The 21,423-nt window shown below is 61.1% G+C and overlaps 1 protein-coding gene across 1 annotated transcript in view; it reads left to right on the forward strand.

Moving 5' to 3' along the window:
* MYO1D (myosin ID) overlaps positions 1–21,423 on the forward strand; it is a 236,232-nt gene that overhangs the window by 95,925 nt on the left and 118,884 nt on the right. Inside the window, 1 exon segment of the mRNA XM_068167175.1 lies at positions 6,972–7,179. Within this exon segment, the coding sequence (XP_068023276.1) occupies positions 6,972–7,179 (208 nt within the window).

Genomic DNA, 21,423 nt, shown 5'->3' on the forward strand with positions numbered 1-21,423 from the left:
TTCCAGTGCTGCTCCCAGCACCTGGGGCTCTGTTTGCCTTTGGGTGTCTTTAAACAGCTTAATCCTGGGCTGCTTGTAAAGGAGAAACAGAACTCAGCATCTACTGTGCTCAGGTTTTTAGTCCCCTGACATCTTATTGCTGCACCCTCAGCAAGCTTGCAGGTGAGACACCTGAGGCACCTGAGGCATGGGGTCCAGCCAGAGGGGCCTGGGCAGACTGGAGAAGTGCAGCCATGGGAAGTGCATCAGGTACCACAAGGCCAAGCACATGGATTGGGACAAACCCCAGGATCCATCCAGGCTGGGGGTGAAGGGCTGGAGAGCAGCCCTGTGGAGAAGGAATTGAGGGTGCTGGAGGGTGAGAAGCTGGAAATAAGCTGGCACCAAGTGCTGCCAGCCCAGCCCCAGCCCTGCCCTGGGCTGAGCCCCAGCAGGGTGGGCAGCAGGGGCAGGGAGGGGATTCTGCCCTCTGCTGTGCTCTGCTCAGACCTCCCCTGCAGGGCTGGGGCAGCTCTGGAGCCCTCAGCACAGACAGGGAGCTGGGGGAGCAGGGCCAGAGGAGGCCACAGCAGTGCTGGCAGGGCTGGAAGCCCTCTGCTGGGAGCCAGGCTGAGAGAGTTGGCCTTGGGCAGCCTGCAGAGGAGAAGGCTCCAGGGAGAGCTTCTGGTGGCCTTGCAGTGCTTCAAGGGCCCAGCAGAGAGCTGGGGACAGAGCTCTGAGCAGGGCCTGATGGGACAGGACAAGGGGGGATGGTTGGAAAGGGCAAGAGGGAGCTTGAGAGAAGGAGAAATGTTTGGCAGTGAGGGTGGGGAGAGCCTGGCCCAGGCTGCCCAGAGAGCTGGGAGCTGCCCCATGCCTGGCAGCAGTGCAGGGGAGGCTGTCTGGGGCTGTGAGCAGCCTGCCCTGGCTGGGGCTGTCCCTGCTGGCTGCAGGGGGCTGCACTGGGTGAGCTTTGGGGGTCTCTTCCCACCCAAAACCATTCCATGATCTTTTCCTGGCCCTACCAGCAGCCCAGGCCTGGCCAGGATGTGGAGGTTTTGCTGCCATCCTGTCTGCCTCTTTTTCCTCCCTGGTCTATAAATGTCTCCAGGTAGGAGATTTTCCCAGGGAGTTAATTACTGCAGGAGCATTTTGCTGTTGAGAGCAGGGAAGAGAAAGCAGTGTGAAATATTGATGTGCTGTGTGTGTGTGAGAGAGAGAGAGAGGAGCACTGCTCCTGCCAGCCAAGTGTAACTGCAGAATGGTCTGTGCTGAGGCTGAGGAGGGGTTGGAATGTGCCTGATTTATTTATCAGCCCCAGAGTCACAGAAGGGTTTGGGTTGGAAGGGACCTCGAAGCTCACCCAGTGCCAACACCCTGCCATGGGCAGGGACACCTCCCCCCCAGCCCAGCTTGCTCAAGGCCTCATCCAAGCCTGGCACTGAACACCTCCAGGGAGAAGGCAGCCACAGCCTCCCTGGGCAGCCTGTGCCAGTGGCTCCCCACCCCCAGTCTCAAGGATGTCTTCCTCATCTCCAGTCTCAATCTGCTCTCTCCCAGCTCAAAGCCATTGCCTCTCAACCCTTCCACTCCAAGCCTTTGTCACAAGTCCCTCCCCAGCTCCTGCTGTGTGTGCTGTGATCTCAGGCTGAGGTCACCTCAGTGCCCTGCTCAGACACCTCCACCTCTCCCCTCTCCAGCAGCTCAGTCAGGAGCCCCCTTTGAGGAGTGAAGCCCCCCTGGGATGTGCTTCCCTCCAGGCTTATTTGAGGCTGTTGGGTGACCTCTGCAGTGCAGCCTCTCCCCCTGAGAAGCTTCGTTGCTGTGTCCATGCAGCAGTGGCTGGAAAATCTGAGTGCTGAGACATTGAGATGGATGCTGGGCTGGGCCTGTGGGCTTTGAAACAGGGAAGTGGTGGAGATTGCTGCCTGCTGGCTTTATTTAGAACATGCCTGTGGGTACTGGTAGAGTGCAAGTGGCTGGTGCAGCCCTGATTATCTCCATAAATCTTGTGCAGAAACTCCCTGCTGCTTTTTGCCAGCAGCTGCTCCCCTCATGGCTGCCTGGCAGGGTTGGTAAATCTCCCAGAGAGCTGTGTCCGACCCAGGCACATCCCTGCTTGATTTGCAGCTCCCTTGGTTCTGCTCTGCTCTCATCTGCTGGCAGTGGGGATGGGAGGGGAAGGCTGAGCACTGCTCACTGATGCCTCTGCCAGTGAGCTGGGCAAGGGGACTGAGGCACCCTCAGCAGGGTTGCAGATGACACCAAATTGGGTGGGAGGGTGGAACTGCTGGAGGGCAAGAGGCTCTGCAGAGGGGCCCAAACAGGCTGGATCCATGGGCTGAGAGCAGTTGTGTGAGGTTCAGCAAGGCCAAGGGCTGGGCCCTGCAGCTGGGTCACAACAACCTGGGGGCTGGGGGCAGAGTGGCTGGAAAGTGCCCAGCAGAAAAGGCCCTGGGGGTGCTGGGTACCAGCAGCTGAAGATGAGCCAGGGAGTGCCCAGGTGGACAAGAAGGCCTCCAGCAGCCTGGGCTGGAGCAGCAGTGGTGTGGGCAGCAGGGGCAGGGCAGGAACTGTGCCTTTGTACTCAGCACTGTGTAAGGCTGCACCTTGAATCCTGGGGTTAGTTTTGGGCCTCTCACTGCAAGAAGGACATCGAGAGGCTGGAGCAGGGCCAGAGAAGGGCAACAAAGCTGGGGAAGGGTCTGGAGAGCAGAGCTGGGGAGGAGCAGCTGAGGGAGCTGGGGGTGCTCAGCCTGGAGAAGAGGAGGCTGAGGGAGACCTCATTGCTCTCTGCAGCTCCCTGAGAGGAGGCTGCAGTGCGGTGGGGGTTGGGCTCTGCTCCCTAGGGTCAGGCGGTAGAAGGAGAGGAAATGGCCTGGAGTAGTGCCAGGGGAGGGTTGGGTTGGACATAAGGAACAATTTCTTTGCTGCAAGAGTGGCACAGGCTGCCCAGGGAGGTGGTGGAGTCCCCAGCCCTGGAGGTGTTCCAGAACCCTGTGGCCATGGCTCCTGGGGACAGGGTTCAGTGGCCATGGTGGGGCTGGGCTGCTGGTTGGGCTGGGTGACCTCAGAGGGCTTCTCCAAACAAAACAACTCCACAGCTCTGTGATTCATTCAACAGCAGCTCCAGGCAGCAGTTGGTGCTCACACAAACTATGGCTCTCAATTATCACAGAATCACAAAGGTTGGAAGAGACCTCAAAGATCACCAAGCCCAACCTGTCCCCACAGACCTCTTGAATAAACCATGGCACCAAGTGCCACATCCAATCCCCTCTTGAACACCTCCAGGGATGGGGACTCCACCACCTCCCTGGGCAGCACATTTCAATGGCTAACAACTCTCTCTGGGAAGAACTTTCTCCTCACCTCCAGCCTAAACCTCCCCTGGCACAGCTGGAGACTGTGTCCTCTTGTTCTGCTGCTGCTTGCCTGGCAGAAGAGCCCAACCCCCACCTGGCTCCAACCTCCCTGCAGGGAGTTGCAGAGAGCAAGAAGGTCTCCCCTGAGCCTCCTCTTCTGCAGGCTAAGCAACCCCAGCTCCCTCAGCCTCTCCTCCCAGGGCTGTGCTCCAGACCCCTCCCCAGCTTTCTTGCCCTTCTCTGGACACCTTCCAGCAGCTCAACCTCTTTCCTAACCTGAGGAGCCCAGAACTGGACACAGGACTCCAGGTGTGGCCTCAGCAGTGCTGAGCACAGGGCACAAGGACTTCCCTGCTCCTGCTGGCCACACTCTTCCTGCTGCAGGCCAGGATGCCCTTGGCCTTCTTGGCCCCCTGGGCACACTGCTGGCTCCTGTTCATCCAGCTGTCAATCAGCTCCCCCAGGTATCTTTCTGTTATCCTCTGCTCTGGTGAACGACTTGTTAGAAGTGGCCACCAAAGTGAGGGAGAAGGGAAAATCTCTCCATCCTTTTGAAGCCCATCTGTTCTGACACAGGAATTGATTGCAGTTGGCTTCCCACACTGAGTGTCAGCAAAGCAAAGCTTCTCTTCCTGACAAGGAAAACAAATTGCAGAGGAGTGCTGGGAGGGTGAATAATGGCAGTGCCAAAGGTGCAGGAAGGCAGTGCTGAGGTTTGTCAAGCTGCATCAGGTTGGTGCTGATGAAGTGAGCTCCTCTCAGGAGTGGTTTGGGTGGTGCTAGGGTTTTTTTTTTTCCCTCTAGCTCAGAAAATCAGAGCATCACAGAATGCTTTGGATGGGAAGGAGCCTTCAAGGTCCTCTAATCCAACCCCTGTGCCATGGGCAGGGACACCTCCCCCCAGCCCAGGTTGCTCAAGGCCTCATCCGCCCTGGACTTGAACACTTCCAGGGAGGGGACAGCCACAGCCTCCCTGGGCAACCTGGGCCAATGTCTCACCACCCTCCCAGAGAAGAACTCCTTCCTTACATCTAATCTACATCTACCCTTTTGCAGCTAAAAGGCCTCTCCTGTATTCAGCTCTCTTGAACTTTGAGGCTCCTCATTCCCACAGATGACATCTTGAGGCTCCTCTGTCCCTGATCACTGTTATTAGGCTTTAGATCACCACAGTTTCTGCAGCCTGCTGAGGCTTGACCTTCCCTACCTGCAGGGAGGCTGGAGCCAGGTGGGGGTTGGGCTCTTCTCCCAGGCACCCAGCACCAGAACAAGAGGACACAGTCTCAAGCTGTGCCAGGGGGATGTTTAGGCTTGGTCTTAGCAAGAAGCTCTTCCCAGACAGAGAGATTGCCTTTGGGATGTGCTGCCCAGGGAGGGGGTGGGGTCGATGCCCCTGGAGGTGTTTAAGGAGAGCCTGGAGGAGGCACTCAGTGCCATGGGCTGGTTGATTAGGTAGGGTTGGGCTGGGTGATTGGTTGGGCTTGAGGATCTTGGAGGTCTCTTCCAGCCTGGCTGATTCTGTGATTCTCTGTCAGCTCTCTCCCATCATCTGAATGAGCTTTGGGGGCTTGAGAGGAGCTGCAAGGTCAGGACAGTTCTGGGCCCCCCAGCTCGAGAGGGACAGGGATCTGCAGAGGGCTACAAGGATGCTGGAGGGCAACTGAGTTCTTGCAACATCACAGACCCATGGAGTCACAGAATGTTAGGGGTTGGAAGGGACCTGAAGAGATCATCCAGTTCCAACCCTCCCTGCCAGAGCAGGGTCACCCAGGGCAGGGCACACAGGAACACATCCAGGTGGGCCTTGAACATCTCCAGAGCAGGAGACTCCACAACCTCTCTGGGCAGCCTGCTCCAGGCCTCTGGGAGCCTCACAGTGAGGAAGCCTCTCCTCATGTTGAGGTGGACATCAATACCATCAATATCTATTGGTGTCAATACCATCAATATCTATTGACATCAATACCATCAGTGTCTATTGACACCAATGACATCAATATCTACTGACATCAATATCTATTGACATCAATACCATCATCAATATCTATTGACAACAATGACATCGATATCTATTGACCTCAATAACGTCAATATCTATTGACATCAATATCTATTGGCCTCAATATCTATTGGCCTCAATAACATCAATATCTATTGACATCAATACCATCATCAATATCTATTGATATTAATGACATCAATATCTATTGACCTCAATAACATCAATATCTATTAATATTAATGACATCAATATCTATTGGCCTCAATAATATCTATTGACCTCAATAACATCAATATCTATTGACATCAATGACATCAATATCTATTGACCTCAATAACATCAATATCTATTGGCCTTAATAACATCAATATCTATTGACATTAGTGACATCAATATCTATTGACTCAATATCTATTGACCTCAATAACATCAATATCTATTGACAGCAATGACATCAATATCTATTGACATCACTATCTCTTGACATCAGTGCCATCAGTACCTATTGACATCAACACCATCATCAATATCTATTGACATCAATATCTATTGACATCAATGACATCAGTGTCTATTGACATCACCACCACCATCAATATCTATTGGCATCAGAGCCATCAGTGTCTATTGATATCAACACCACCATCAATATCTATTGGCATCAGAGCCATCAGTGTCTATTGACATCACCACCACCATCAATATCTATTGGCATCAGAGCCATCAGTGTCTATTGATATCAACACCACCATCAATATCTATTGGCATCAGAGCCATCAGTGTCTATTGATATCAACACCACCATCAATATCTATTGGCATCAGAGCCATCAGTGTCTATTGATATCAACACCACCATCAATATCTATTGGCATCAGAGCCATCAGTGTCTATTGATATCAACACCACCATCAATATCTGTTGGCATCAGAGCCATCAGTGTCTATTGATATCAACACCACCATCAATATCTATTGGCATCAGAGCCATCAGTGTCTATTGATATCAACACCACCATCAATATCTATTGGCATCAGAGCCATCAGTGTCTATTGATATCAACACCACCATCAATATCTATTGGCATCAGAGCCATCAGTGTCTATTGATATCACCACCACCATCAATATCTATTGGCATCAGAGCCATCAGTGTCTATTGATATCACCACCACCATCAATATCTATTGACATCAGAGCCATCAGTGTCTATTGATATCAACACCACCATCAGTATCTATTGACATCACCACCACCATCACTGCCTCTTGCCACCAGTGCCATCAGTATCTATTGACATCACCACCACCATCACTACCTCCTGGCACCAGTGCCATCAGTATCTATTGACATCACCACCACCATCACTGCCTCTTGGCACCAGTGCCATCAGTATCTGTTGACATCACCACCACCATCAGTGTCTGTTGACATCACCACCACCATCACTACCTCCTGGCACCAGTGCCATCAGTATCTATTGACATCACCACCACCATCACTGCCTCCTGGCACCAGTGCCAGCAGTCACAATGGTTTCTCAGCGGATGCAGGCAGAGCCTGCTGCCCTGCTGGGCTCTGTGGCTCCTGGGGGCCCGGAGGTTGAGGCTGCACCTTCCCCTTGCAGGTACAAGATGCTGTCGGAGTTCACTTGGCCCAACCATGACCTGCCCTCGGACCAGGAGGCGGTGCGGAAGCTGCTGGAGGCCCACGGCTTCCAGCACGACGTGGCCTACGGCAGGAGCAAGATCTTCATCCGCACGCCGCGGACGCTCTTCACCCTGGAGGAGCTGCACTCCAGGATGCTGGTCAGGATTGTCCTCTTCCTGCAGAAGGTACAGCTCAGGGCAGGCTCCCCCAAACCCCTTTGCTGCCTTGGCAGCCTCATGGCCGAGTGCCAACTCACACACCCCTGGCAGCCACAGGTTGGTTGGTGCCTGAGTCCAGCTCTGGGCTCCTCAGGTTAGGAAAGAGGTTGAGCTGCTGGAAGGTGTCCAGAGAAGGGCAAGAAAGCTGGGGAGGGGTCTGGAGCACAGCCCTGGGGGAGGAGAGGCTGAGGGAGCTGGGGTTGCTTAGCCTGCAGAAGAGGAGGCTCAGGGGAGACCTTCTCAAGCTTCTCAAGCTGTGCCAGGGGAGGTTCAGGCTGGAGGTGAGGAAAAAGTTCTTCCCAGCAAGAGAGATTTGCCACTGGGATGTGCTGCCCAGGGAGGTGGTGGAGTCCCCATCCCTGGAGGTGTTTAGGAAGAGCCTGGATGAGGCCCTTGGTGCCATGGTTGAGTTGATCAGATGGTGCTGGGTGAGAGGTTAGACTTGATGATCTCAAAGGTCTTTTCCAACCTGGTTAGTTCTATTCTATTCTATTCTATTCTATTCTATTCTATTCTATTCTATTCTATTCTATTCTATTCTATTCTATTCTACTCCATTCCATTCCATTCCATTCCATTCCATTCCATTCCATTCCATTCCATTCTGATTTGGCTCACGCTGCTCTGGCAGTGTTGCCACTGAGGTCTGGGTGCTGGGGGCTGTGCTCTGAGGTGTAGGGCCTGTAAGGATGCTGCTTGAAAACCTGCTCTGCACTCAGGGAGAGCAGGTCAGCCAGAAACCTGGGGGAGCTCTGTGGGTGAGTGTGAGAGCGCTGCACAAGTGCTGCTCAGGCAGAGCTGACCTGCAGAAAGTCCCTTGGGGGACATTCAAGATCAGCCTTGATGTGGCCCTGGGCTGCCTGCTCTAGTTGGAGGTGACCCTGCTGACTGTAGCAGGGTTGGGCCAGATGACCTTGGAGGGTCCCTTCCAAGCTGATGCAATCTGTGAATCTGTGGATGCTAGCAGATGGAGTGTGGCAACTCCACAGGTGAAACTCCTGGGGGTCTCTTGTGCCTGGTATCAGGAGAGGAAATGGCCTGAAGTTGTGGCAGGAGAGGTTGAGGCTGGAGATGAGGAGGCTGCAGGAGTGGTCAGGGACTGGCACAGGCTGCCCAGGGAGGTGGTGGAGTCCCCAGCCCTGGAGGTGTTCCAGAACCCTGTGGCCATGGGATGTGGGGCCATGGTTTAGAGGCCATGGTGGGGTTGGGTTGGACTGGGTGAGCCTGGAGGGCTTTTTCAACAAAATGAAAGGGCTGAGAAGGAAAGACAGAGTGGGAGAAGAGACAAGGAAGCCAGGGAGGAAGAGCAGGGGCAGGGTTCCCAAAGGAGCACCTCCCCAGCTGTGGGTTGTGGTGCAGGCACAGAGCTGCATTAAAAATGGTTCAGTTTTCATCACAACCTGCCTGAAATCCCAGCTGGGTTCAGCTATGGTAATGCCAGGGCTGCCCAGGGCAGGCAGTGACTGGGGCAGGGGCTGGGGCAAACTTCAGCTTTGAGCATCTGTGTTGGTGTACAGCTGAGGGGCAGAGAGAAGGCTGAGCTGCACACTCAGGGCAGGGCCTTCCCATGAAGCAGTGTAACCTGCAGGTCAAGGGAGGTTCTTCTCCCCCTCCACTCTGCCCTAGGGAGACCACATCTGGAGTCCTGGGTCCAGTTCTGGGCTCCACACTTCAGGAGAAACAGAGAACTGCTGGAGACAGCGCAGTGGAGGCTCCAAAGCTGCTGAGGAGCCTGGAGCAGCTCTGGGAGGAGCAAAGGCTGAGAGCCCTGGGGCTGAGAGCCTGCAGAAGAGCAGCCCCAGAGGGGAGCTGAGCAATGCTCAGCAAGAGCTAGAGGGTAGGGGGTGAGAGACTGGAGCAGACTCTGCTCAGTGGTGCCCAGGGACAGCACAAGGGGCAAGAGGCACAAACTGGCACCCAGGAGATTCTACCTGAACAGGAGGAGAAAGTTGTTTGGTGTGAGGGTGCTGGAGGCCTGGAGCAGGCTGCCCAGAGAGGTTGTGGAGTCTCCTTGTGTGGAGAGCTTCCAATCCCCCCGGGCATTGTGCTGCTGGGCAAGCTGCTGTGGGTGCCCTGCTGGAGCAGACCGGGTTGGGCTGGATGAGCTCCAGAGGTCCTTCCCAAGCCCTCCATGCTGGGATCAGACCCTGCTTTCCCATGCAGTGTTAGGCTTTGCAGGGGCAGCTGCAGTTACAGCACAGGAAGAAGAGAAAATGCTGCCTCAGCAGCTTGGCTGAAAGGCCCAAGGCTGACTGCAGGACAGGACATAGAAGGTCAGAGCATTACAAAGGCTGAGACACCTGAGGCACCTGCAGCAGGACCTGTGCACTTGCCTTTGCTCTCTGAAGGTGGGATTTGAGCTCCAGATCTCTCTGCTGTTACCCTTAGGATAAATAATGTTACATTCTGTGGCTTCAGGGCAAGTCCCCTGCAGGCCAAGCCCCTTCCCAGGCTTTGCTGAGCAAGGCACCCTGGGAGCCAGGAGAGTTGGCTGGGACTTGGCTGCCTCCTAAAGCACTGAGGGGCTTTTGGGGGCCACAGCTACACAGGAGAAGCAGCTTTTGTAACCTCAAAAGCAGCATTCCAGGAGGGGAAAGCATAGCAGAGCTTATTCCTGGCTGAAGGCTGTGCTCTGGGACAGGCATCTGTCTGCTGAGGAGCAGCAGCTTCTCCCTTGCACAGCTGCAGGAGTGCTGGAGCTGACTCTGTCCTGGCTGCCAGGACAGCTCAAGATGCTTAGAAATTTCTTTCCCCAAAGCCTTTTTCCCTTTGTCATCCTTGGAACCCAGGAAACAAGACAACTGCTGAAAGGCTCTCAGAAATAGAAACTGCTGACAGATGGCTGTGAAACCTTCCCAGAGCCTCCTCTAAAGCTGTGCAGCTCGCTGCAGTTTGGGCAAACTTGCTGAACTCCATGGACTGAATCACTGCTGGCAAAGAGCAGGAGGCTGTGAAGGAGAAGATCCACAGCACAAGCTGTAATAGTGTCATAGTTCTGGGTTTCCAACCTGTTTGGTCTGATTCCCTTCCTGGAGAGCAAACCAACTGGAGCAGCATGGGAGGAGGAAGTAGAAGTAGGCAGGAATAGAATTAACCAGGTTGGAAAAGACCTCAGAGATCATCAAGCCCAACCAATCACCCAGCACCATCTGAGCAACTCAGCCATGGCACCAAGGGCCTCATCCAGGCTCTTCCTGAACACCTGCAGGGATGGGGACTCCACCACCTCCCTGGGCAGCACATCCCAGTGGCCAATCTCTCTTGCTGGGAAGAACTTTCTCCTCACCTCCAGCCTAAACCTCCCCTGGCACAGCTTGAGACTGTGTCCTCTTGTTCTGCTGCTGCTTGCCTGTCTGGCAGAAGAGCCCAACCCCCACCTGGCTCCAACCTCCCTGCAGGGAGTTGCAGAGAGCAAGAAGGTCTCCCCTGAGCCTCCTCTTCTGCAGGCTAAGCAACCCCAGCTCCCTCAGCCTCTCCTCCCAGGGCTGTGCTCCAGACCCCTCCCCAGCTTTCCTGCCCTTCTCTGGACACCTTCCAGCAGCTCAACCTCTTTCCTAACCTGAGGAGCCCAGAACTGGACACAGGACTCAAGGTGTGGCCTCAGCAGTGCTGAGCACAGGGCACAAGGACTTCCCTGCTCCTGCTGGCCACACTCTGCCTGCTGCAGGCCAGGATGCCCTTGGCCTTCTTGGCCCCCTGGGCACACTGCTGGCTCCTGTTCAGCTGCTGTCCACCACTACCCCCAGGTCCCTTTCTGCCTGGCTGCTCTCAGCCACTCTGACCCCAGCCTGTAGCACTGCCTGGGATGGTTGTGGCCAGCAAGTGTCATGTCCAGGGCTGCAGCTCTGTTTGCCTTTCTTATGCCAGGTTGTGTGGGGTTTGTCCTTGTCTTGCCCCTGGACTGGGCACTGGTGAAGCCACACCTCAAATCCTGGGTTCAGTTTTGGGCTCCTCACCCCAAGAAGGACATTGAGAGGCTGGAGCAGGTCCAGAGAAGGGCAACAAAGCTGGGGGAGGGTCTGGAGAACAGGGCTGGGGAGGAGCAGCTGAGGGACCTGGGGATGTTTAGCCTGGAGAAGAGGAGGCTGGGAGGAGACCTCATTGCTCTCTACTGCTGCCTGCAAGGAGGCTGCAGTGAGGTGGGGGTTGGGCTCTGCTCCCCAGTCTCAGGGGATAAAATGAGAAGAAATGGCTGAAAATGTGCCAGGAGAGGGTTAGGTTGGAGATGAGAGAAGATTTCTTTGCTGCAAGAGTGGTCAGGGATTGGCACAGGCTGCCCAGGGAGGTGGTGCAGTCCCCAGCCCTGGAGGGGTTCAAGCAGCCTGTGCCCATGGCCCCTGGGGCCACAGTTTGGTGGCCATGGTGGGGTTGGGTTGCTGGTTGGACTGGGTGAGCTCAGAGGGCTTCTCCAACCCAAGCAGCTCTGTGATTCTGTGCCTCTGTGGTTGTGGCTGGGATTCATGTCCCTGGAAAGGCAGAGCTCAGGCTGTGTGAGGCTGCAGGCCCTGCCTGTTTCTGTGGTTTGTGCAGTTCAGCATCTCCTCTTCCTTTTGCAGCAGTGTGCTGCTGGCCCTGCTGATCAGCAGCTTCCCTGGGCTCACTGTCATCTTCCCTGCAAGTGGCAAATGCCTTGCCATGAGCTTACCCTTCTGAGAGGAGCAGCTGCTCTGTGGGGCCCCTCTCACAGCCCTCTCTCAGGTTTCCCTGGGTTATCAGCTGCCCTTCACCCTGCTCACTCTGCTTCCTCAGGGGGAGTTCCCTGCCTGCAGCCCCTTTCCTGAGCATGTTGGGCTTCTTGGTGAGCTCCCTGGGTCATGCCACTCATCTGGAGTCTCTCCTTCTTCCCTCAGTGGTGTGAGGGAAGCTCATGACTTCCTTGTAGAATAAAGCTGCAGGGGAGACCCCTTGCTCCCAGATGCCCTCAGCTTTCATAGTAACCATCTGAGGAATTGGGAGGTGACCTTTTGTGGAGTTGAAAGGTGCAGCTGCTGAGGGGCAGTCCAAAAGCCCAGGCAGGCTGTGCTGGGGAGCAGAGGATGGCTCTCTGCAAGGTGAGCACTGAAGATCCTCCTTCACACCCAATCCTCCCAGCAGTCTGAGGCACAATGTTGACAGCAACCTGGTTCCAGTGTGTGCCCAGCCTCACAGTGCAGAACTTCCTCCTGATGGCCAACTTAAATCTGCCCTGCTCCAGTTTCAAGCCATTGCCTCTCAACCTATCCCCACAGCCCCCCCTGAAGAGTCCCTCTCCAGCCTGCCTGGAGCTCCCCTGCAGATACTGAAATGCAGCTCTGAGGTCTCCCTGCAGCCTTCTCTTCTCCAGGCTGAGCAGCCCCAATTCTCTCACCCTGTACCTATAGCAGAGGCTCTCCAGGCCTCTTGATCACCTTTGTGGCCTCCTCTGGAGCCTCTCCAGCAGTTCCATGTCCTTCTTTTGTGGGACACAGCACTGCAGGTGAGGTCTGAGCAGAGCAGAGGGGCAGAATCACCTCTCCCAGTCCTAGAACTGGGAATGAAAGCCAAGAAATCCCTCGAGGCTTGCTGAAGAGCTCATGGAGCAAAGGGCAGGTGCTGGGCTGGTGTCTGTAGGTGAGTGTTCAGAGTCCTTGGAGGGTGTTCAACCTGTCTGGAAGACGCTGGGGGCTTCCTTCCACCTGCTGCTCTCTCTTCAGGTCATCTCATTCTCAGCAACTCTGCTCCTGCACCAGCCCTGCTCAGCTGCCAGTAGATGGGGCAGCAGGGGACTGGCAGTGCTGGCAGAGGGACAGTCAATCAACACAGCGAGAAATCCAATCAGAGGAAGGCTCTGAAGGGACCTTCCCTGTGCTCTGGAACCATCAGGGCAGTTTAGCCTGTGCCCTGATTCCTCTTCTCAGCTGGCTTCCATTAAAACCTCACCCAAGGATTTACTGCTTGCTCCTCCTCTTTCCTTGCTTTGGTTTTGGCTGGGAGCATCCAAGGCTGAGTAAGCAAAGTGTGATGGCATCTAAGAGGGAAGAGAGAGCTTAACTTGGCTGCTGTGAGAGAATGGAGCCTTCTGTTGCCTTGGAGTTCCTCAAACTGCAGTTGAGGAAGGGGGAGAGACAACTGGAGAGGAAATGTGGTGTTGTGACAATAGGCACTTGTGTGAGGGAAGCTGAGGGGAGATGCAAGGCTTAGCCTTGCAAGCAGCAGACCATGGGCTGGGCTCCAAGAACTGTTTTCTTTGCACAGGAATGGTTGGGGATGGCAGAGGGAGCTGCACTTAGCTGCTGTGTGTCCTGGGAGATTTCAGTGTGCTGAGACTCACAGACTCACAGAATGGGTTGGGTTGGAAGGGACCTCAAAGCTCACCCAGTTCCAACCCTCCTTCCATGCCCAGGGACACCTCCCCCCAGCCCAGCTTGCTCAAGGCCTCATCCAGCCTGGCCTTGAAGTCCTCCAGGCAGGAGGCAGCCACAGGCTCCCTGGGCAGCCTGTTCTGGTGTCTCCCCAGCCTCACTCTGCAGAATTTCTTCCTCATCTCCAGTCTCAGTCTGCCCTCCTCAAGCTTCCTTTTTCTTCTGTGGTAAAATGTTAGGATGTGGGGTAGTGATGGGACTGGGGGGAATCCTGTGTGATCTGGTGTAGCTGGTCCTGTGCTGGCAGGGGGGTTGGATTGGATGATCTCTCGAGGTCCTTTCCAGCCCCTAACCTTCTGTGATTCTGTGAATGCAGCACAAGTAGAAGTGGGGAGGTTCAGGTTGGATGTGAGGAAGAAGTTGTTCCCCATGAGGGTGGTGAGAGACTGGCACAGGTTGCCCAGGGAGGTGGTGGAAGCCACCTGGAGTGTTTTGCAGCCAGGCTGGAGGTGGCTGTGAGCAACCTGCTGTGGTGTGAGGTGTCCCTGCCCATGGCAGGGGGGTTGGAGCTGGCTGAGCCTTGAGATCCCATCCAAGCCTGACAGCTCTGTGATTCTCTGTTGGTGAGACTGCAGGCTGCAGCTTTCCTCCAGACCAAAGGCAGGCAGGCAGGCAGGCAGGCAGGCAGCAGATGTGATGTGATTCAACGGTGGCAACTGGCTGGCTGCAGGAGGTTTGAGCTAGCAGGCGCCGTGGCTGGTGGCAGCAAACCCGGCAGCCAGCACCAGCAGGGAACATCTCTGCTGCTTGTGGGGAGCAGTTGAAGTGTGTCTCCTGTACCTGTGCCCTGGCCCTGCCTGGGGCTGCCTTCAGGAATGCAAATGGGAACAGTAAAAGGAAAGGAGCTGCGGCAAAGCTCTGCTGCTTTTGTACCCTCGGGAGCCTTCCCCTGCCTTCAGCAGCTTTGCTTTGGTGGGGGGAAGGAGCCCAGGCAGGCAGCATGTGTGGTGGCTTTGCCACTGGCATTTGGTGCTGGTTAATCAGAGCTGTGGTGCTGAGCATGGCAATGCTGCCCTCAGCCTGCACTGCCCTCAGCCTGCACTGCCCTCAGCCCATGCTGCCCTCAGCCTCTGCTGCCCTCAGCCTCTGCTGCCCTCAGTCCGCACTGCCCTCAGCCTGCGCTGCCCTCAGCCCCTGCTACCCTCAGCCTCTGCTGCCCTCAGTCCGCACTGCCCTCAGCCTGCGCTGCCCTCAGCCCCTGCTACCCTCAGCCTCTGCTGCCCTCAGCCTCTGCTGCCCTCAGCCTGCACTGCCCTCAGCCTCTGCTGCCCTCAGCCTCTGCTGTCCTCAGCCTGCACTGCCCTCAGCCTCTGCTGCCCTCAGCCTCTGCTGTCCTCAGCCTGCACTGCCCTCAGCCTCTGCTGCCCTCAGCCTCTGCTGCCCTCAGCCTGCGCTGCCCTCAGCCTGCGCTGCCCTCAGCCTCTGCTGCCCTCAGCCCATGCTGCCCTCAGCCCATGCTGCCCTCAGCCTCTGCTGCCCTCAGCCTCTGCTGCCCTCAGCCCATGCTGCCCTCAGCCCATGCTGCCCTCAGCCTCTGCTGTCCTCAGCCTGCGCTGTCCTCAGCCTCTGCTGCCCTCAGCCTGCACTGCCCTCAGCCTCTGCTGCCCTCAGCCTCTGCTGCCCTCAGCCTCTGCTGCCCTCAGTCCGCGCTGCCTCAGCCCATGCTGCCCTCAGCCCGTGCTGCCCTCAGCCTCTGCTGCCCTCAGCCTCTGCTGCCCTCAGCCCATGCTGCCCTCAGCCTCTGCTGCCCTCAGCCCATGCTGCCCTCAGCCCATGCTGCCCTCAGCCTCTGCTGCCCTCAGCCTCTGCTGCCCTCAGCCTCTGCTGCCCTCAGCCCATGCTGCCCTCAGCCTGCGCTGCCCTCAGCCTGCGCTGCCCTCAGCCTGCACTGCCCTCAGCCTCTGCTGTCCTCAGCCTCTGCTGTCCTCAGCCTCTGCTGTCCTCAGCCTGCACTGCCCTCAGCCTCTGCTGTCCTCAGCCTCTGCTGTCCTCAGCCCGCGCTGCCCTCAGCCTGCACTGCCCTCAGCCTCTGCTGCCCTCAGTCCGCACTGCCCTCAGCCTCTGCTGCCCTCAGCCTGCACTGCCCTCAGCCTCTGCTGCCCTCAGTCCGCACTGCCCTCAGCCCGCGCTGCCCTCAGCCTGCGCTGCCCTCAGCCTCTGCTGCCCTCAGCCTCTGCTGCCCTCAGTCCGCACTGCCCTCAGCCCGCGCTGCCCTCAGCCTGCAATGCCCTCAGCCTCTGCTGCCCTCAGCCTCTGCTGCCCTCAGCCTGCACTGCCCTCAGCCTGCACTGCCCTCAGCCTGCAATGCCCTCAGCCTCTGCTGCCCTCAGCCTGCACTGCCCTCAGTCCGCACTGCCCTCAGCCTGCGCTGCCCTCAGCCTCTGCTGCCCTCAGCCTGCACTGCCCTCAGCCTGCAATGCCCTCAGCCTCTGCTGCCCTCAGCCTCTGCTGCCCTCAGCCTGCACTGCCCTCAGCCTGCACTGCCCTCAGCCTGCAATGCCCTCAGCCTCTGCTGCCCTCAGCCTGCACTGCCCTCAGCCTGCGCTGCCCTCAGCCTGCGCTGCCCTCAGCCTCTGCTGCCCTCAGCCTGCACTGCCCTCAGCCTCTGCTGCCCTCAGCCTGCACTGCCCTCAGCCTCTGCTGCCTTCAGCCTGCGCTGCCCTCAGCCTGCACTGCCCTCAGCCTCTGCTGCCCTCAGCCTGCGCTGCCCTCAGCCTCTGCTGCCCTCAGCCTGCACTGCCTTCAGCCTCTGCTGCCCTCAGCCTCTACTGCCCTCAGCCTGCACTGCCCTCAGCCCATGCTGCCCTCAGCCTCTGCTGTCCTCAGCCTGCACTGTCCTCAGCCTGCACTGCCCTCAGCCTGCGCTGCCCTCAGCCCCTGCTGCCCTCAGCCTCTGCTGCCCTCAGCCTCTGCTGCCCTCAGCCTGCACTGCCCTCAGCCTCTGCTGCCCTCAGCCTCTGCTGTCCTCAGCCTGCACTGTCCTCAGCCTGCACTGCCCTCAGCCTGCGCTGCCCTCAGCCTGCACTGCCCTCAGCCTCTGCTGCCCTCAGCCTGTGCTGTCCAGTGCAGGAAAGCAGCACGCAGCTGCCCCTGCAGCTCTGCCATCCCTGCAGCTCTGCCATCCCTGCAGCTCTGCCATCCCTGCAGCACTGCCATCTCTGCAGTTCTTTCAGCCACCCCTGCAACTCTGCCACCCCTGCAACTCTTTCAGCCATCCCTGCAGCTCTGCCATCCCTGCAGCTCTGCCACCCCTGCAGCTCTTTCAGCCATCCCTGCAGCTCTGCCACTCCTGCAGCACTTTCAGCCTGGGAGGTTGGGTGCAGGGGGAGGGAAGCAGTGCTGGCCCTGCTGCCAGCTGTGTCCCATTGTGTCCCCATGGCATGGCTGAGCCTGTCCTCTGCAGAGGGACTTCTCATGACGGTGTCCAGGGACAGGACAGGGGGAAATGGGTAGCAGCAGAGGGAGAGCAGGGTTAGACTGGAGCTGAGGAAGAAGTCCTTAGGTACAAGGGTGATGAGACTCTGGCACAGGCTGCCCAGACAGGCTGTGGCTGCATCCTCCCTGGGGCTGTTCAAGGCCAGGTTGGATGAGGCCTTGAGCAGTTCAGTCTGGACGAGAGGTGCTCCTGCCCACAGCAGGGAGGCTGGAGCAGATGACCTCTGAGGTCCCTTCCTAGCTGAGTGGCTCGGTGATGCTCTGCTGCTCAGGGCAGCAGCGCCAGGCTCACAGGGGCAGCAGCGCCGGGCTCGCAGGGGCAGAGGCGCAGGGCTTGCAGGGCCAGAGGGGCAGGGCTCGCAGGGGTAGAGGCGCAGGGCTCGCAGGGGTAGAGGGGCTGGGCTCGCAGGGGCAGAGGCGCTGGGCTCGCAGGGGCAGAGGCGCTGGGCTCGCAGGGGTAGAGGGGCTGGGCTCGCAGGGGCAGGGGCGCAGGGCTCGCAGGGGCAGAGGGGCTGGGCTCGCAGGGGTAGAGGCGCTGGGCTCGCAGGGGCAGAGGGGCTGGGCTCGCAGGGGCAGAGGGGCTGGGCTCGCAGGGGTAGAGGCGCAGGGCTCGCAGGGGCAGCGGCGCCGGGCTCGCAGGGGCAGAAGGGCTGGGCTCGCAGGGGCAGAGGCGCAGGGCTCGCAGGGGCAGAGGCGCCGGGCTCGCAGGGGCAGAGGCGCAGGGCTCGCAGGGGCAGAGGCGCAGGGCTCGCAGGGGCAGAGGCGCTGGGCTCGCAGGGGCAGAGGCGCAGGGCTCGCAGGGGCAGAGGCGCCGGGCTCGCAGGGGCAGAAGGGCTGGGCTCGCAGGGGCAGAGGCACAGGGCTCGCAGGGGCAGAGGGGCTGGGCTCGCAGGGGCAGAGGCGCTGGGCTCGCAGGGGCAGAAGGGCTGGGCTCGCAGGGGCAGAGGCGCAGGGCTCGCAGGGGCAGAGGCGCCGGGCTCGCAGGGGCAGAGGGGCTGGGCTCGCAGGGGCAGCAGCGCCGGGCTCGCAGGGGCAGAGGGGCTGGGCTCGCAGGGGCAGAGGCGCAGGGCTCGCAGGGCCAGAGGGGCAGGGCTCGCAGGGGCAGAGGCGCCGGGCTCGCAGGGGCAGAAGGGCTGGGCTCGCAGGGGCAGAGGCGCAGGGCTCGCAGGGGCAGAGGGGCTGGGCTCGCAGGGGCAGAGGCGCTGGGCTCGCAGGGGCAGGGGCGCTGGGCTCGCAGGGGCAGGGGCGCTGGGCTCGCAGGGGCAGAGGGGCTGGGCTCGCAGGGCCAGAGGGGCAGGGCTCGCAGGGGCAGAGGGGCTGGGCTCGCAGGGGCAGAGGGGCTGGGCTCGCAGGGGCAGAGGCGCAGGGCTCGCAGGGGCAGCGGCGCTGGGCTCGCAGGGGCAGAGGCGCAGGGCTCGCAGGGGTAGAGGCGCAGGGCTCGCAGGGGCAGGGGCGCTGGGCTCGCAGGGGCAGAGGGGCTGGGCTCGCAGGGGCAGAGGCGCAGGGCTCGCAGGGGCAGAGGCGCCGGGCTCGCAGGGGCAGAAGGGCTGGGCTCGCAGGGGCAGAGGCGCAGGGCTCGCAGGGGCAGAGGCGCCGGGCTCGCAGGGGCAGAGGGGCTGGGCTCGCAGGGGCAGCAGCGCCGGGCTCGCAGGGGCAGAAGGGCTGGGCTCGCAGGGGCAGAGGCGCAGGGCTCGCAGGGGCAGAGGCGCCGGGCTCGCAGGGGCAGAGGGGCTGGGCTCGCAGGGGCAGAGGCGCAGGGCTCGCAGGGGCAGAGGCGCAGGGCTCGCAGGGGCAGGGGCGCTGGGCTCGCAGGGGCAGAAGGGCTGGGCTCGCAGGGGCAGAGGGGCTGGGCTCGCAGGGGCAGCGGTGCTGGGCTCGCAGGGGCAGAGGCGCAGGGCTCGCAGGGGCAGAGGGGCTGGGCTCGCAGGGGCAGAGGCGCTGGGCTCGCAGGGGCAGGGGCGCTGGGCTCGCAGGGGCAGGGGCGCTGGGCTCGCAGGGGCAGAGGGGCTGGGCTCGCAGGGCCAGAGGGGCAGGGCTCGCAGGGGCAGAGGGGCTGGGCTCGCAGGGGCAGAGGCGCAGGGCTCGCAGGGGGCAGCGGCGCTGGGCTCGCAGGGGCAGAGGCGCTGGGCTCGCAGGGGCAGAGGCGCAGGGCTCGCAGGGGTAGAGGGGCTGGGCTCGCAGGGGCAGAGGGGCTGGGCTCGCAGGGGCAGAAGGGCTGGGCTCGCAGGGGCAGAGGGGCTGGGCTCGCAGGGGCAGAAGGGCTGGGCTCGCAGGGGTAGAGGGGCTGGGCTCGCAGGGGCAGAGGCGCAGGGCTCGCAGGGGCAGCGGCGCTGGGCTCGCAGGGGCAGAGGCGCTGGGCTCGCAGGGGTAGAGGGGCTGGGCTCGCAGGGGCAGAGGGGCTGGGCTCGCAGGGGCAGAAGGGCTGGGCTCGCAGGGGCAGAAGGGCTGGGCTCGCAGGGGTAGAGGCGCAGGGCTCGCAGGGGCAGAGGCGCAGGGCTCGCAGGGGCAGAAGGGCTGGGCTCGCAGGGGCAGAGGGGCAGGGCTCGCAGGGGCAGAGGCGCAGGGCTCACAGGGGCAGAGGGGCTGGGCTCGCAGGGGTAGAGGCGCAGGGCTCGCAGGGGCAGAGGCGCAGGGCTCGCAGGGGCAGAAGGGCTGGGCTCGCAGGGGCAGAGGGGCCGGGCTCGCAGGGGCAGAGGGGCTGGGCTCGCAGGGGCAGAGGGGCTGGGCTCGCAGGGGCAGAAGGGCTGGGCTCGCAGGGGTAGAGGCGCAGGGCTCGCAGGGGCAGAGGGGCTGGGCTCGCAGGGGCAGAAGGGCTGGGCTCGCAGGGGTAGAGGCGCTGGGCTCGCAGGGGTAGAGGCGCTGGGCTCGCAGGGGCAGAGGGGCAGGGCTCGCAGGGGCAGCGGCGCTGGGCTCGCAGGGGCAGAGGGGCTGGGCTCGCAGGGGCAGAGGGGCTGGGCTCGCAGGGGCAGAGGGGCCGGGCTCGCAGGGGCAGAGGGGCTGGGCTCGCAGGGGCAGAGGGGCTGGGCTCGCAGGGGCAGAAGGGCTGTGCTCGCAGGGGTAGAGGCGCAGGGCTCGCAGGGGCAGAGGGGCTGGGCTCGCAGGGGCAGAAGGGCTGGGCTCGCAGGGGTAGAGGCGCTGGGCTCGCAGGGGTAGAGGCGCTGGGCTCGCAGGGGCAGAGGGGCAGGGCTCGCAGGGGCAGCGGCGCTGGGCTCGCAGGGGCAGAGGGGCTGGGCTCGCAGGGGCAGAGGGGCTGGGCTCGCAGGGGCAGAGGGGCCGGGCTCGCAGGGGCAGAGGGGCCGGGCTCGCAGGGGCAGAGGGGCTGGGCTCGCAGGGGCAGAGGCGCTGGGCTCGCAGGGGCAGAGGGGCCGGGCTCGCAGGGGCAGAGGCGCTGGGCTCGCAGGGGTAGAGGCGCTGGGCTCGCAGGGGTAGAGGCTCAGGGCTCGCAGGGGCAGAGGGGCTGGGCTCGCAGGGGCAGAGGCGCTGGGCTCGCAGGGGCAGAGGCGCTGGGCTCGCAGGGGTAGAGGCTCAGGGCTCGCAGGGGCAGAGGGGCTGGGCTCGCAGGGGCAGAAGGGCTGGGCTCGCAGGGGTAGAGGCGCTGGGCTCGCAGGGGTAGAGGCGCTGGGCTCGCAGGGGCAGAGGGGCAGGGCTCGCAGGGGCAGAGGCGCTGGGCTCGCAGGGGCTGAGGCGCAGGGCTCGCAGGGGCAGAGGGGCTGGGCTCGCAGGGGCAGAAGGGCTGGGCTCGCAGGGGCAGAGGCGCTGGGCTCGCAGGGGCAGAGGGGCTGGGCTCGCAGGGGCAGAGGGGCAGGGCTCGCAGGGGCAGAGGGGCCGGGCTCGCAGGGGCAGAGGCGCAGGGCTCGCAGGGGCAGAGGCGCTGGGCTCGCAGGGGCAGAGGCGCAGGGCTCGCAGGGGCAGAGGCGCCGGGCTCGCAGGGGCAGAAGGGCTGGGCTCGCAGGGGCAGAGGCACAGGGCTCGCAGGGGCAGAGGGGCTGGGCTCGCAGGGGCAGAGGCGCTGGGCTCGCAGGGGCAGAAGGGCTGGGCTCGCAGGGGCAGAGGCGCAGGGCTCGCAGGGGCAGAGGCGCCGGGCTCGCAGGGGCAGAGGGGCTGGGCTCGCAGGGGCAGCAGCGCCGGGCTCGCAGGGGCAGAGGGGCTGGGCTCGCAGGGGCAGAGGCGCAGGGCTCGCAGGGCCAGAGGGGCAGGGCTCGCAGGGGCAGAGGCGCCGGGCTCGCAGGGGCAGAAGGGCTGGGCTCGCAGGGGCAGAGGCGCAGGGCTCGCAGGGGCAGAGGGGCTGGGCTCGCAGGGGCAGAGGCGCTGGGCTCGCAGGGGCAGGGGCGCTGGGCTCGCAGGGGCAGGGGCGCTGGGCTCGCAGGGGCAGAGGGGCTGGGCTCGCAGGGCCAGA

Source organism: Melanerpes formicivorus, unplaced genomic scaffold, assembly GCF_026170545.1.
Source record: "Melanerpes formicivorus ecotype bairdi unplaced genomic scaffold, bMelFor1.0.p_v2 SCAF_113, whole genome shotgun sequence".
Lineage (NCBI taxonomy): Eukaryota > Metazoa > Chordata > Aves > Piciformes > Picidae > Melanerpes > Melanerpes formicivorus.